General features: G+C 38.3%; 2 protein-coding genes across 3 annotated transcripts in view; one reads left to right on the forward strand and one right to left on the reverse strand.

Moving 5' to 3' along the window:
* Positions 1-8319, reverse strand: part of Emc3 (ER membrane protein complex subunit 3) — a 17957-nt gene extending 9638 nt beyond the window's left edge. Inside the window, exons 1-3 of the mRNA XM_048786960.1 lie at positions 7982-8319; positions 2141-2198; positions 1709-1802 (exon numbers count right to left, since the gene is read on the reverse strand). Coding sequence (XP_048642917.1) covers positions 1709-1802; positions 2141-2198; positions 7982-8136 — 307 coding nt within the window. The 5' untranslated portion in view covers positions 8137-8319. The remainder of the gene's footprint in view (positions 1-1708; positions 1803-2140; positions 2199-7981) is intronic.
* Positions 8294-14395, forward strand: part of Fancd2 (FA complementation group D2) — a 57937-nt gene continuing 51835 nt past the window's right edge. For both annotated transcript variants that reach the window (XM_048787099.1, XM_048787100.1), the window contains exons 1-6: positions 8294-8547; positions 9926-10009; positions 12445-12585; positions 13228-13295; positions 13458-13561; positions 14242-14302. In XM_048787099.1, the coding sequence (XP_048643056.1) occupies positions 9946-10009; positions 12445-12585; positions 13228-13295; positions 13458-13561; positions 14242-14302 (438 nt within the window). In that variant the 5' untranslated portion in view covers positions 8294-8547; positions 9926-9945. The remainder of the gene's footprint in view (positions 8548-9925; positions 10010-12444; positions 12586-13227; positions 13296-13457; positions 13562-14241; positions 14303-14395) is intronic.

A 14395-nucleotide genomic window follows, 5' to 3' on the forward strand; every position in this document is an offset into this window, starting at 1 on the left:
TTTTTTTTTTTTTTTTTTTTTTGGTGGGGGGGAGTATCGGTGATTGAACTCAGGGGCACTTGGCCACTGAGCCACATCCTCAGCCCTATTTTGTATTTTATTTAGAGACAGGGTCTCACTGAGTTGCTTAGTGCCTCGCAGTTGCTAAGGCTGGCTTTGAACTCGTGATTCTCCTGTCTTAGCTTCCTGAACTGCTAGGATTATAGGCATGAGCCACCACCGCAGGCTATGTAAGCATTTCTGTAAGATAAATTCTTTAAAAAATTTCTGGATCAAGGGACTCATATATTTAAAATTGACAGATGTTAGGACTTTGTGGCAGGGTGTGGTGGTGTATATTTGTAATCCCAAAGACTTGGTAGGCTGAGGCAGGAGGATAACAGGTTTGAGGGCAGCCTGGGCACCTTAGTAAGATCCTGTCTCAAAAAATAAAAAGGGCTGGGATGTAGGCCAGTGGTAGAGCACCCCCTGGGTTCAATTTTTAGTACAAAATAATAAAAAAGATTAGGGGCTTGGAGTATAGCTCAGTGGTAGAGTGCTTGTGTAACATGTGCAAGACCCTAGGTTCAATGTGCAGCAATGCCACTCCCCAAAAAACAAAACAAAAACAACAAAAACAAAAAGACATAAACCGTCAGGCTATCCTTCAAGGAGGCCCCACCATTTGATACTCTCACCAGTGATGAGAGGGCCTAATTTCCCTCGACCTTGACCACAGTGACTTTGGTCAATCTTTTAATCTTTGTCAATTTAATGGGTTATAAAAAGGATATCTTGTTTTGTTTTGTTTGCAGTACTTGGGCTGAACCCAGGGCCCCACTCATGCTAGGCAAGCACTCGACCATTGAGCCATACTCTGAACCCTTTTTATTTTTTTAAATTTCAAGACAGAGTCTCCCTAAATTATCCAGGCTGACCTTGTGATCAGGCTGCCTCAGCCTTCCAAGTAGCTAGGATTATAGGTGTGCACCACTGTGCCTGGTAACATATTATTTTTATTTGTCTTCTGTGGATTATTAGAGAAATCAAATATATTTTCATATATACTTTTGAGACTTGGAAGTTTTTTCCTAAATTGTGTTAATTCTAATACCTTATTCATGGGTTAAAAGAACTAGTTATCTCATCTAAAGAAATGAATACTGAAGTGAGAAAACAGTCAACAAAGAAAAATAAATTATTTTGTTTTACTTTACGGTATATTTTTCATAAGGCAGAAGTTAGTGGAAGTCACATATCTGTTGGAGCAGACATTGTAGGATGGACTAAGCAATCAGGTCTGACCAAGAACTGGTTGCTACTGGGAGGGAGTCAGCTCCTCCTCATTTAGGCAGAAGCTGGGTAGCCATCTGTCAGCAATAGGATCTAGGCAGTGGGTGGGAGCTGGGACTGGAAAGCATCCTCAGCTGTGCTCCACAGAGCCATGGGTCTTGAGGACTAGCAACGAGGAGAGACCCAGGGACAACAGTGTTGGCTTCCCCACTCTATCAGCTTTTTAAAATTTGCTTTATAAACTGGGTTCCCAGGAGATTTAATTGAAAAAGAGAACTCCACTATATTAGATGATTTCTAAGGTCACTTACATTATTAGTTCCTATAATTTATTTAAATAAAACTACATCTGCTCTGCCTTCCCTCCTTCCCCTCTCACTCAGTACCCCATGTAAACTTTTTTTTTTTTAAAGCAAGAGAAAAGGAATGAACATACCGGTCATAGGAGAAGGTGGTACTACCTTTCTTTTAGTTTTTTTGAAAAATCCATCCTCTGGGTTGTTGAAGTAATATTTTCGTGTCAAGAAAGACTAGTAGGAAAGAAAAAGCTTTTTAAATCCAAGAACTGTGATATGGCAAGTTGTCAAGTGACTCCCCAGAGATTTGGTCAGAAGGGCCTTGGAATATGCTGTTGCCCTCAGAGCTGGCATCCTACTTGGCAGGCGACCTGACACTTTAGCTGAGTCACATTTAAAAACAATTTCCTAAGAGTGAGGTCACAGTGACAGCAAACACCACTGGGCCACAGCTTAATTACTGAGTGGCCAATCTCCAGTTCTCCCCAAAGAGTCCCCTTATAAAACATTCAGATTATCTACTGCTCTCCACAGTCAATGGTGGAGCTTTTTAATAAAAGATAAGTAAGTACCTGTTTGGGAATGTATTTTCCATTTTCCCTGAGGACTCTGCTTCGAATTAAGACTTGGCTGAAAAACATGACCAAGACAATGAGATTTTTAAAAAGTGAAACACTAGAAGAAAATGAGAGTATAAAGTAGAAGATCTGTCTAAACACGAGAGGACCTATTTGGCAACAGGTGCATGTGGAACATTCAAGTATCCTAAAAACCAGCATGACATAGTTAACCTTACATTCAGGTTTTCAAAAGAGCAGTCTTCACAAGTGACTGTGATTCTGTACACAGATTTCTAAGTGAGGCATATTTGGGATATCACACTCAGTTTTTTTTTTTTTTTTTTTTAAATTTATAATGAGCCAAGAAGGAACTTTCTCTGAGGGAAAAGAGTAGCAGTTGGATGATGTTCAGAAGACGTGGGGGCTGGAGGAGGGGAAAGGCATAGGATAAAAGAAGGGAAGAAATTCTTAATATGCATGGAGCAATGAGGACAGGTAGCCAGGTCCAGTGGTGCACACTTGTAATCCCAGCTATCTGGGATGCAATTTTGAGGTCATTTTGGGCAACTTAGCAAGACCCTGTCTCAAAATTTTAAAAAGTGAAAAGATCAGGTGGTGTAGCTCAGTGGTAGAGCACTTGCTTAGCCTGCACAAGGCACTGGGTTTAATCCCTAGCACTGGCATTGGGAGTAGGGTGGGGGAGGGTGGTTGCATATTGTTGTGGGGGACACAGACAAGAAGAAATGAGAGTCTCAAGAAGATTATTATCTGATTGACAACAAATAGAAATGCCACTCAGAATTCCAAGTGTAAGTTCTCAATAAACAATGAATAAATGAAATTATTTGGTGTTATCAGGGCACAGTTTATCACTAAAGATAATAGTCCATATAACTAAGATATAAATAGCAAACAGAGAAAAGAACACTGTGCTTAACTTTCTCTTCTTTACTTCTGTGTACAAACCACCTGCTGTGAGCAGTCAGTGCCCCCAAACACATCTCAGCTTCACTGTATGATGTGTGAAGTGATTGATGGCCCCTCTCCTTTGCTGGTGCTACCCCATCAAGCCTAAATACTTTCCTCAAGCCCCGTCTTTCCCACAGTCTCTTCCTGATGCTGGAACTCTTGTGGAACTTTCCCTGGTTTCCCTCCTTTTGGCCTTGTTATATTATATAGTTGACTAAACACAAGCTACAGAAGTGACCTGTAATACATTCTGTTCCTTGGGAGCTAAAGTTACTCAGAGTGTGGCCTATGTATCAATGCTGGCCTGTGACAAGGTGAATACAGACATATATTCACATAGAGGGTAAGGGTTTAGAGACATAATAATTTGATATTACCAAATATCCAAGCATGTGATCAAAATATTTTAGCCAGCTGGACTAGAAATTAAAAAACAGCTGTATGGGATATGGCTCAGTGGTAAAATGCCCCTGGCAGTATCTATCAATCCCTAGTATCTATCAGTTAACCAACTAATTAAAAAGAAATAAAATTTAAAAATAAAAAAAGCCCCCAAACTGGCCCTTTACCACCAACAGTTTAAGAAGCACTGGATGTAGAAAAATGAATGAAAATTTAAGCTCTAGAGTTGGGTTCAAATCCTGTTTTTGCCATTTATTAGCTGAATATATTGGCCAACTCATTTCAATTCTTTAATCCACCATTCACATTCTGTAGAGTAACAAATTTATGCTTTCAATGAAAATATATTTCTTAAATTTCTAATTGTCAGGTACTGTGTACATGAACAGCAGCGATCAAAACGCAAATATCTCATGATGGTAATTCTAGTGGGAAATGCCAGGTGTGGTGGTGCACACCTGTAATTCCAGAGGCTCTGGAGGCTGAGGCAGGAGTCTTGAATGAGGTCAGCCTCAGCAACTTGTGAGACCCTGTCTCAAAAATAAAAAGGGGTGGAGATGTAACTCTCTACAAGAGCACCCCTGGGTTCAAACCCTAGTACTGCCCCAAACAAACAAATAAAATCAAAAAAGTCTGGTGGGAGAGAAAGAAATGAATCAAATAACCACATGAGCCAATGTGAAATTTGACTGTTATATTCTAGGAAGAGAGATGGATGGGGAATTCCCCCATTCTGGAAAGTTAAGGTCTGAAAGAAAACCTTGCTGAGAATATAGGATTAGGTTGGAATCTTATATGGGAAAATGCTGGAGGGAATGTTATGGACATAGGCCCTGTTGCAGGAATAAATACTATGTCTCTGAGGACCTGAGAAAAGGCCATATGGAGAGAAAAGAGGACTATGTGGTGAAGAGGAGGCTAGAGAGGTGGGCAAGAGCTGGACTACACAAGGCCATGTGGATCCTACTTATTAAATCATGAAGAGCAAAAGAGAAACACAGGAGGGTTTTAAGCTGAGTCCTTTGTGTGTATTATCTTATTTAAAGCTGAGATCCATCACTATATTTTTTCAAAGTCTATAAATCCTGTAACAAGTTTTTAATTTTGTGTTTTTAATCTGATGAGTATCTAAAATAAGTCATTTACTGGTTGTAAAGATAAAGCTTTGGTAATCTGCAACTGAAAGATCTTTTCTTAGAATAGAACTTTAGTTTTTTTTTTTTAATATTTATTTTTTTAGTTGTAGTTGGATACAATACCTTTATTTGTTTTTATGTGGTGCTGAGGATTGAATCCAGGGCCTTGCTCTTGCTAGGTGAGTGTGCTACCACTGAGCTACAACGCCAGCCCAAAACTTTAGTTTTTAAAGTCAATTCAAACTAAAGTTTCCTATTCTTGTTTTTTTGTTTTGAGGGGATTGAACCCAGGGGTGCTTAACCACTGATTCACATCCCAGCCCTTTTAATATTTTTAAATTTTGAGACAGGGTCTTGCTAAGTTGCTGGTTCAACTCTACTTCCTCTCAAGTGTTTTGTAATTAATATTAAAATTAGGTTTGAGAATCTAATTCCATTTTCTTTATGAGGGGGGCACAGTTTTTATGTTTATAAAATTTCTAAGCACCAAATAAACATATGAGAAATTGTACTTTATGAAGAATAATATACCACCTAAGAAACTAATGTAGTACTACCTTCTGTGATATTCATCTATATTAGCCATCTATTAACTGGTCCCAGTTAAAGTGATTTTTTAGTGAGGTGCATATATATATGACTTCTGCATTATGCCTCATACAACAGTTGTGCCCAAGCTCCTATGAAATATAAATTACCACAAATTACTTTTCTTTTATTTCTCCTGATTATTACAACTAGATCATAATGTTGCTTTTAAAAAAATAATTCCCTTGTGGGCTGAAGAATTAGTTCAGTGGTAGAGTGCTTGTCTAGCATGAGCAAGGGCCTGAATTCAATCCCCAGCACAAGAAGAATGAAACCAAAACCAACCAATCAACCAAACAAACAACCCAAACAAATTCATATTTAGATTGTACCAACTGTGAATTTCATTTTGCAGATGGAAAAAAAAAAAAACAGCTGTGGGTCTGATACCATTCAGAACCACAGCTCTAAAATGACATAGTAAAAACCAGGATAGAAAGTTGTGTCAGAATATCTATCGTAGCAGGAATGGTGGTTAAGAATCATCATAGTATCTGGTAAAAAAAAAAAAAAGAATCATGACAGCAGGATCAGTGAACCAATCTAGGTTCAAGTACATGCACAATATTTTACAACTTTGGTTACTCTGGGAATGCTACTTAATTTCTCCAGGCTTCCTTTTCTTCAACTATTAAAATGGGTTTAGGATTACCTAACTCGAACTATTGTAAGGATAAAATGAGAATAATTTCTAGGTATCATTGAATGCTAATTATTTGAGCTCTCTCCACCCTGCATTTTTCTATAGGATTTCTTTTTGTGGTAAATTGACTTTTTCCCTCTCCTAATATTGGGATATTGGGGATTGAACTCAGGAGCATTCTACTGCTGAACAAAATCCTTAAAATTAAAAAAAAATTTTTTTTTAAAAGTTATAGATGGATACAATACCTTTATTTTATTTATTTTTATGTGGTGCTGAGGATTGAATCCAGTGCCTCACATGTGCTAGGTGAGTGTTCTACCACTGAGCCACAATGCCAGCCCCGTAAAAACCTTTTTTTTTTTTTTTTTTTTAATTTTGAGACAGTTTCAATAAGTTGTGCAGGCTGTGCTTGAACTTGTAATCCTCCTGCATCTGTCTTCAGAGTGGCTGGGATTAAAGGTATTAGCTACCACATCTGGTTGTAAACTGACTTCTAAAGATCAGTTCTAGGAGGATGGCTCAGGTCAGTTCTGAAATTGATGTCTCAAAAAAATAATCCAAGTGGCTAATTTGTAGTAAAATGGAAAGAGCCTTAGGCTTGGCAACCAGAAGACCTGGCTTAAAGTCCTGAATATTATCATATGTGACCATGGAACCCCCTTAAGCTTCAGTTTCTATAAAATGGGAAAACAGTACCTACCTCATAGTTGCTCTGCGTTTTAAATAAGTACTTTAGCATAGTGCATGGTACAGAATAAGTATTTAATAAATGTTCGATTATTATTATTGTCAGCATAATTGGTAAGGACAACTGAAAATGATAAAGAAGTTTCCCATACTTCAGTAGCACTTATACTATATGTACTTAATATTTTTAGACATCAACTTTTCTTCTGCCTGTATTAGTTTTTTAAAAAATATTTTAAGTTGTAGATGGACAAAATACTTTTATCTACTTATTTATTTATTAAAATTTTTTTAGTTATAGGTAGACACAATTTCTTTATTTTACTTTATGTGGTACTGAGGATCCAACCCAGTGCCTCACACATACCAGGCAAGTGCTCTACCACTGAGCCACAACCCAGCTCCTATAAAATTTCAGCAAATGGAAATCCAGTATGACTTGCCACAAAACAAAGCAATTTTAAAAATAAATACAATAAAATCAAAACAACATTAAATTTTCCCTAGATACTGTCATCTGTGGAAAACTCTTTAAATTTTTTTTTCTAGTTGTTGATAGACCTTTACTTTATTTATTTATGTGTGGTGCTGAGAATGGAACCCAGTGCTTCAGGCATGCCAGGCAAGTGCACTACTACTGAGCCATAGCCCTAGCCCATCTGTGGAAACTTCTGAACCTGATGCTTGCTCTTTTGGTTAAAAAGAGATTCCTAAGTAATCAGGAGGGGTTAAAGATAGAGTACCACTTGATTAAGATGGTCTCTGAAAATAATCATAACAATTGGCTGAAAATTGTTATTTATTTTAATAGAAGGGCACGTGTTTGGATACCATCTAGAGCCATCTCAAATTTGTTTCTGCAAATACTAAATGAAAGCGTGTGAGGAGGAAGTTGCCTTCACTATAGGAGGGAAAATGATCTTTAAAAATCCACACATCTCTAATGGCACTTTTACAGTTTGCAAAGCATTTTGTTTCTTAGCATCTCTGCTGATCATTACAGTAATTCAGTAAAATGCGATTATCTAATATTATCAAAGAATAAAAAGACCTGGCACTCAGTGGGCACTTTTCCTAAGGAAAGGATGGGATCGGACAGTTCACAGATAACCCCACTGAGAGTTGGCTACTAGCCTAACAATGTTAACAACGTTTTTTTTTTTGTTTTTGTTTTAGCACTAATACGTCCCAGGCCCTATGATCAGGCTTTAAAGATGTCACCTAATTTAATCCCCACGTCTGTTCTATGAGGTAGGCACTGTTATAGTTCTCATTTCAGAGACGACAAAAGTGAAATACAGGTAACGGCCAAGGTCACCTGCCAGCAGGGGCGCGACGAGAACTCAGGTAAACTGACAGAACTCCTGCACTTTCTTGCCCAAGGTCACGAGGAGTGAAGGCGGCCGGTTAGGGTAGGGTGCTGACCTGTCGGAGACTTGTTCCTGGGTCAGTTTCTTGTCGCTCTGCAACAGGATGGACACATAGTGGCGGATCATGCCCACGAAGAAAGTGATGATAACGATGGGTAAGACCACCCAGAGGCGTATGTTGGAGTCGAGCAACAGCTCTGGCCCCGCCATCTTCTCTGAAGGCCGACTTCCAGCCGCGGGGAGTCGAGTTCCTCTTGGATTTCGCCTCCGGGCCTTCCAACGTTCCTCAATCTGGCTGGCCCGGGACTCCGCCACTGTCTCGATCCGCCGCTTATGGTTTCCAGCTGGGCCGCCGGGCGCCGACTTCCGGCGCGGAAGTTTGACGTCACTCAGCGGGGCGCCTCGGTAGCGTCAGAGCGACGTCGCGCCGGGCGGGAAAGTCGAAAGTGAGGGGCGGTGACGACTTCTGCGTGTTGAGTGGATCTGCAGTTGGCGTCGCTCGAGGCTTCGCGCCACTGGGGCCTAGTCCCTAGGTCCAGGCCGAGCCCGGCCTTTCCTTCTGGGGCTCTGCGCCCGGAACCTGGCTTCCTCATCCGCCCTATTGTGGGGTAATTCCCTCAGGTACCTCCAGCGTCGTTGCAGGGACGAAATGAGAAGGGACGCTATCGCTCCCATCCTCCAAACCTGAATGGTCTGGTTTTGGTGACTGGCCCTCTTCCTTTAGACTTTTCTGGAAACGAGGTGGTGTCGCACGTGTTGAGGGTGTGTGCTCTAAAGTCGCAAGATCCTTAGTTGTCTTAGTTTTTCTATCTGCAAAATGGCCGACAATGGTTTTACAGTATTAAATGAGGTAATGGATAATATAGAAGGATTAACACATCGTAAGTGTTAATCCTTGTTGGAAGCCATTGTTAAGTACTGGTGGTAGTTAATGTAGATTCCGGAGTCGGTCTGCTGGAGTTAGAATCCTGGACTATGGAAATAATAATTGTATTATTATTATTTTTATATTACTATTATAATTTATAATATAATGTAATACAAATTTATATTATTATTATTATAATTCCTCACACAGATTTTTGTGAGGAATAAATTAATTATTAAATACAAACCACTTTAAGAAAAAAAAGCCCGGTAGGGCACCTAAAATACTGATAATTTGTAACTGATTTAAGCGGGTCGGCAGGCTGAGAAAGGAGCACCGCACGTTCAAAGCCAGCCTTGGCAATTTAGCGAGGCCGAAAGAAACTTAGCGAGATCTTGTCTCAAAAAAAAAAAAAAATAAAGGCTGGGGATGTGGCTCAATCCCCTGGATTCAGTCCCTGGTACAAAACAAAACAAGAAAAAAAGACTTTCTGGGGCTGGGAGCATAGGTCAGTGGCAGAGCTCTTGCATAGTGCATGAAGCCCTTGGGTTCCATCCTTAGCCCTCCGGCGTAGGGAGGACTTTCTCCGGAAAATTGTCCCTGCTTTTCTTCTCCACCTAGACTAAATTTCATTGTAAGCCTTCACTCAGAGTAACCTGTACTTTCCTTTTATAGGATTTACCCAACTGAAGTTAAATGTATTAAGACTATTTGCCTTTATACTGTAAACTCCCTCTGGGCAGCAGCGTTCATGTCCATCTTGTTCACAGTTGTAACCCCAGCACCTAGCACAGTCCTTATATTGTATTGAATTAATGAGTTAAAAGACAGGTGTCTTGAATCTCAGAGGAAGAGCTGTGAATTTTCTCCTTTTAGGAAGTGTTCTAGTGAAAGAGGAAACTAGGAAAACAAGTCTTGAAGAATTGCCCAAATATGGGAGTTGAAATGTGTTGAGCACATGGTGATAGAATTAGTATGAAGACTAAAATTCTTTTGGTTTTGGAAAGAACATTTATTTTTTTAAACTGTAATTTTGACTTATCAGAATTTTGCTTCTAGAGGATAACTTTTTTCCTGTCGTTTTACTCTTGTAAGTTGACTCTTGTAAATTATTTACTCTTGTAATTTAAGTGTGGAGAACTTCACTCAAAATGATTTCCAAAAGAACACTTTCAAAATCTGAGGATAAAGAGACCCTGATGGAAGATGCCTCCAGTAAGTATTTGCCATTTATTGCTTTATTTCCTATAGGAAATGTATGAGACATTTAGTGATATGTAAAGTTTTTACTTTTCAAGTCCTAGGCATCATCAAGGCCTAATAGATACAGCATAAAGAATCTACTGTCAGGAGATCTGGGATAGAGTTCTATCTCTGTTTCCACATATAACTTCAGGCATACCCCTGTAAGCATCAGTGGCTACATTCATTAGAGGATTTTGTCTTATCTGTGGACTTCTGTACATTATCTCTGTGTTGGGACACAAAGAAAAGACAGTTCCCATCTTTTTAAAAAGCTTGGTCTTTTCTACCTTAAAAAGTTAAGGTAGCTATGGTAGTGATATATAAAGGAAAGGTATGTGAAAGCAGAGGCAAAGAAACTGTATAGAGCTTTGCCCAAATGAGAATGTGACTGACAAAGACCCTAGGAGTTTGGAAAAGAAGAAACTGAAAGTTCTTTTCATTTATTAAACTCATTTAAGGGCTGGAGTTGTGGCTTGGGCTGGGGTTGTGGCTCAGTGGTAGAGCACTCGCCTTGCACGTGCAGGACCCTCAGCACCACATAAAAATAAGTAAGTGAAATAAAGGTATTGTGTCCAACTACAACTAAAAATAAATATAAAAAGAATCATTTAAGGTTGTTCTAACTGATTGAAGTGTTCTTTCTTATTAGCGTATAGGAATTTAGGTCTGACTCATGGTCAAATACAACTGATGTTGATGAAAATGTTATTGACAATATTTAGAATTAAGAAATAAAGTTTTAAGGCTAAAACCCTGTTAGTAAAGGCTTGATTTAGGCTCTATCTGTTGGTGAAGGAATTGTAGAATACAGACAAATTGATAAAAAAATTGAAACTGAAGAAAAATAATATAAGAAGTTACTAAATGAAGATTTTGTACTTTCAAAATACTGTTCTCTAAAAGGGAAGAGACTTCTGAGTTAAATTTATGAGAAGGGACTTTGTTTTTTTTGGTGTGATGAGCAAACTCAATCTTTTCTGGTTATGCCTAAATTTCTTTTTTTCTTTTGGGTTCAGGGATTGAACTCAGTGGCATTCAACCACTGAGCCACATCCCCAGCTCTATTTTGTATTTTATTTCGAGACAGGGTTTCACTGAGTTGCTTAGCATCTTGCTTTTTGCTGATGCTGGCTGTGAACTCGTGATCCTGTCTCAGCCTCCTAAGCTGCTGGGATTACAGGTGTGCACCACTGCCAAGCCTAAATTTCTTTAAGGAAGGTAGTGAGTGGTCTTTGTTTCATTCTGTTTAAGGCTTTGTTGTTGGTTTTTTTTTTTGTTGTTTTCCTTTGTTAGGAGGGATTAAACTCAGGGCCTATCCCCAGACCTTTTTCTTTTATTTTGAGACAGGGTCTTGCTAAATTGCTTAGGGCCTTGCTAATTTGCCAAAACTGGCTTCAAACTTTGGATTCTCCTGCCTTAGCCTCCCCACCCCCATAGCTGGAATTACAGGTGTGCACCACTGTGCCTAGCTTTTTACTTTTTATTGGTTGAAAACCTTGGGATGAAACCAATCTGTGCTTTGTATTAAAGATGTGATGTAGGAGAACCTGTTCCATTCTGTTATTTATTTATTTATTTATTTATTTATTTTTGCATTACAATTCTTAATACACCATTATACAATGATTTATCATGTCTCTGATTATTTATAAGGTATGTTGATACCAAATTCACATCTGTATTTTGTATAATGATGAGGGTCTCCTTTTACCATCCATGCTAATCCCCTCCATTCTGTTTTTGTATACACACCATTGATCCTCAAATTTGGTGTACATCAGGATTACTACCTGAGGAGTTTGTAAAAAAAAAAAAAAAAAAAAAAAAATTAGACTCCTAGGTGCCATTCTCAAGATTTCACTCAGTAGTTCTAGAATTTAGCCTGGGAATGTGCATTTTAATAAGCTTTTCAGTGATTTCAATACAGTGGTTTGACAATAACTTGAGAGAGCTGACTGCTTTAGGTTTTGGGTGGAAAGCATTCTGTTTATTCTTGTTTCAAGTGGTACAATTTGATTTCTTCAAATGAAAACCTGGTAAATATAATTCTGTGTGCTGCTTGTTTTATTTTTCTATTTGGAAGTCAGTATTGCTGACCATTGTTAGAGATAGTTCATTTCATTGTAGCACCAATTCTAGTCTTAATACTTCAGGAACACCCCAGATTTCCTCTCAAAGGTATTATTCCTGGATTTACATTTTAATCTTTTTTTTTAAAATATATATATATATTTTTAGGTGTAGATGGACACAACACAATGCCTTTATTTTTATGTGGTGCTGAGGATTGAACCCGGGTCCCACCCGCGCTATGCGAGCACTCTACTGCTGAGCCACAATCCCAGCCCCTTAATCTTTGTTTTACTTTTTTTTGTCATAATCTTTAAAATTTTGTCTATTTTCAGGAGCCAGGAAGAAATCACTTTCCAAAAAGACAAAGGAACCTTATGCTTCTAATGAAGTTGAAGAAAATGACAGTGTCTTTGTAAGACTTCTTAAGACATCAGGACTTATTCTTAAAACTGGAGAGAATCAAAATCAACTAGGTAATATTTTATCTAAATCTGTTTTTGGGGTTTAATGAAAGGGCTTAGGATTAAATCGTGGATTTTTCTACATTGAGAGGCAGTGAAGATTAAAGATGAGTGGATCATCTGTCAGGAGAAAAGAATGAAATTACTTTTTAGAGAATATTGTTTTATTCTGTTGTACTGGTTAATGCACATTAAGTACTTCTAATTTTTTTTTTCCAGAAAAAAAAAAAAGTTATATGCTAGTATTCTTCCATGCTTTCTTGTGAAAAATATATTAATATCCAGGAAGTAAATAGATCTGTGTCAGAATAATTTCAGAGAAAAATGTATAGAGTTATATAAGGCCCTGTTTTTAGGGCATAGTTTATTCTATTGTGCTAAGGTTATGGCAGGTGTTTTTTTAGGACACTTAGTGACTATCCTCTATTAAAACTACATCTAGGGGCTGGGGTTGTGGCTCAGTGGTAGTGCGCTTGCTATTGTGTTAAAACAACAACAACAACTACATTTTTACTGTGGGTTTAGGAAGCTTCAAACAAAATTAGGTTGAAGATATTTTAAGTGGTTTTATCAGATTAGAAACTCAGATCTTTTGGGAAGAAAACTGTTAGATGTCACAGACCATGGTAACCAGCTGTCTTTCTTTCCTCATAGCTGTGGATCAAATAATTTTCCAAAAGAAGCTATTGCAGTCCCTGAGGAAGCATCCTTCTTATCCCAAAGTATGTATTTTCTCTGGTATTTTTGATTTTTTTCAGCAGTACTCTGGAATTAGGAATTTAAAGACACTTGCAAATAGTTGAGTGGGCTAGAATAATTTTTAGTTGACAATAAATGTTAAAACTGATAGTCTTACTCTCATTTATATTTAAAATCTCATTAAGGTGATAGAAGAATTTGTTGATGGCCTGGAATCTTACATTGAAGACCATGACAGTTTCAGGAATTGCCTTTTGTCTTGTGAACGTCTACACGACGAGGAAGCCAGGTGTGGAGAGGAGGCATGGAGCCTCCATAAATTCAGTCTCTTACAGTAACTGGCTTGGGTGTGGGGGGTGCAGTTTTTTATAATTTCACTTTTGATTTGTAGCTCGTTTTCTCTCAGAGTTTAAACTTAAACTTAAAATTGTTAAATTTGTGACTTTAAGGCTAAGCACTAGAGTGTTTTCTAGACTACTTCTACCTGTGTTGATAGAATTTAAAATTCTCTACCTCTCTATCATGTTCTGTATTTCTTGTCTAACAAGATTATATAGTGGCCACCCGCATGCCTGTAATCCCAGTGGCTTGGGAAGCTGAGGCAGGAAGATCATGAGCTCAAAGCCAGCCTCAGCAATTAAGTGAGGCCCTAGGCAACTCACCAAGATGCTCTAAATAAAATATGTGAGGCACTGTCGATCCTCAGTACCACATAAAAATAAACAAGTAAAATAAAGGCATTCTATGTATCTATGACTACAAAAAAAACAGGGAGGGGGCTGGGGTTGTGGTTCAGGTTAGGCACTGCTGGGTTCAATCTCCAGTACCACACCTCCCTAAAAAAGATTATATTGTGGGTTTAATCTTTAGATCTGTGTACCTAACCAGTTTTCTGGAGAAAAGATAGTAAAAATGTTTTAAAAAAAAAAAAAAGGAAAACAAAATAGTAAACAAATGTGTCTTTTATAGCATGGGCGCATCTTACTCTAAGAGCCTCATCAAACTGCTTCTGGGGATTGACCTATTACAGGTGAGACTCTACTACTTTTTCTGTGAACATTTGATAGATATGGTTTGTGGTATGTGCCCAATTATAAGTGGCTAGAACAGGGCAGAGTAGGGT

The sequence above is a fragment of the Marmota marmota genome, unplaced genomic scaffold (assembly GCF_001458135.2).
Source record: "Marmota marmota marmota unplaced genomic scaffold, marMar, whole genome shotgun sequence".
NCBI lineage: Eukaryota > Metazoa > Chordata > Mammalia > Rodentia > Sciuridae > Marmota > Marmota marmota.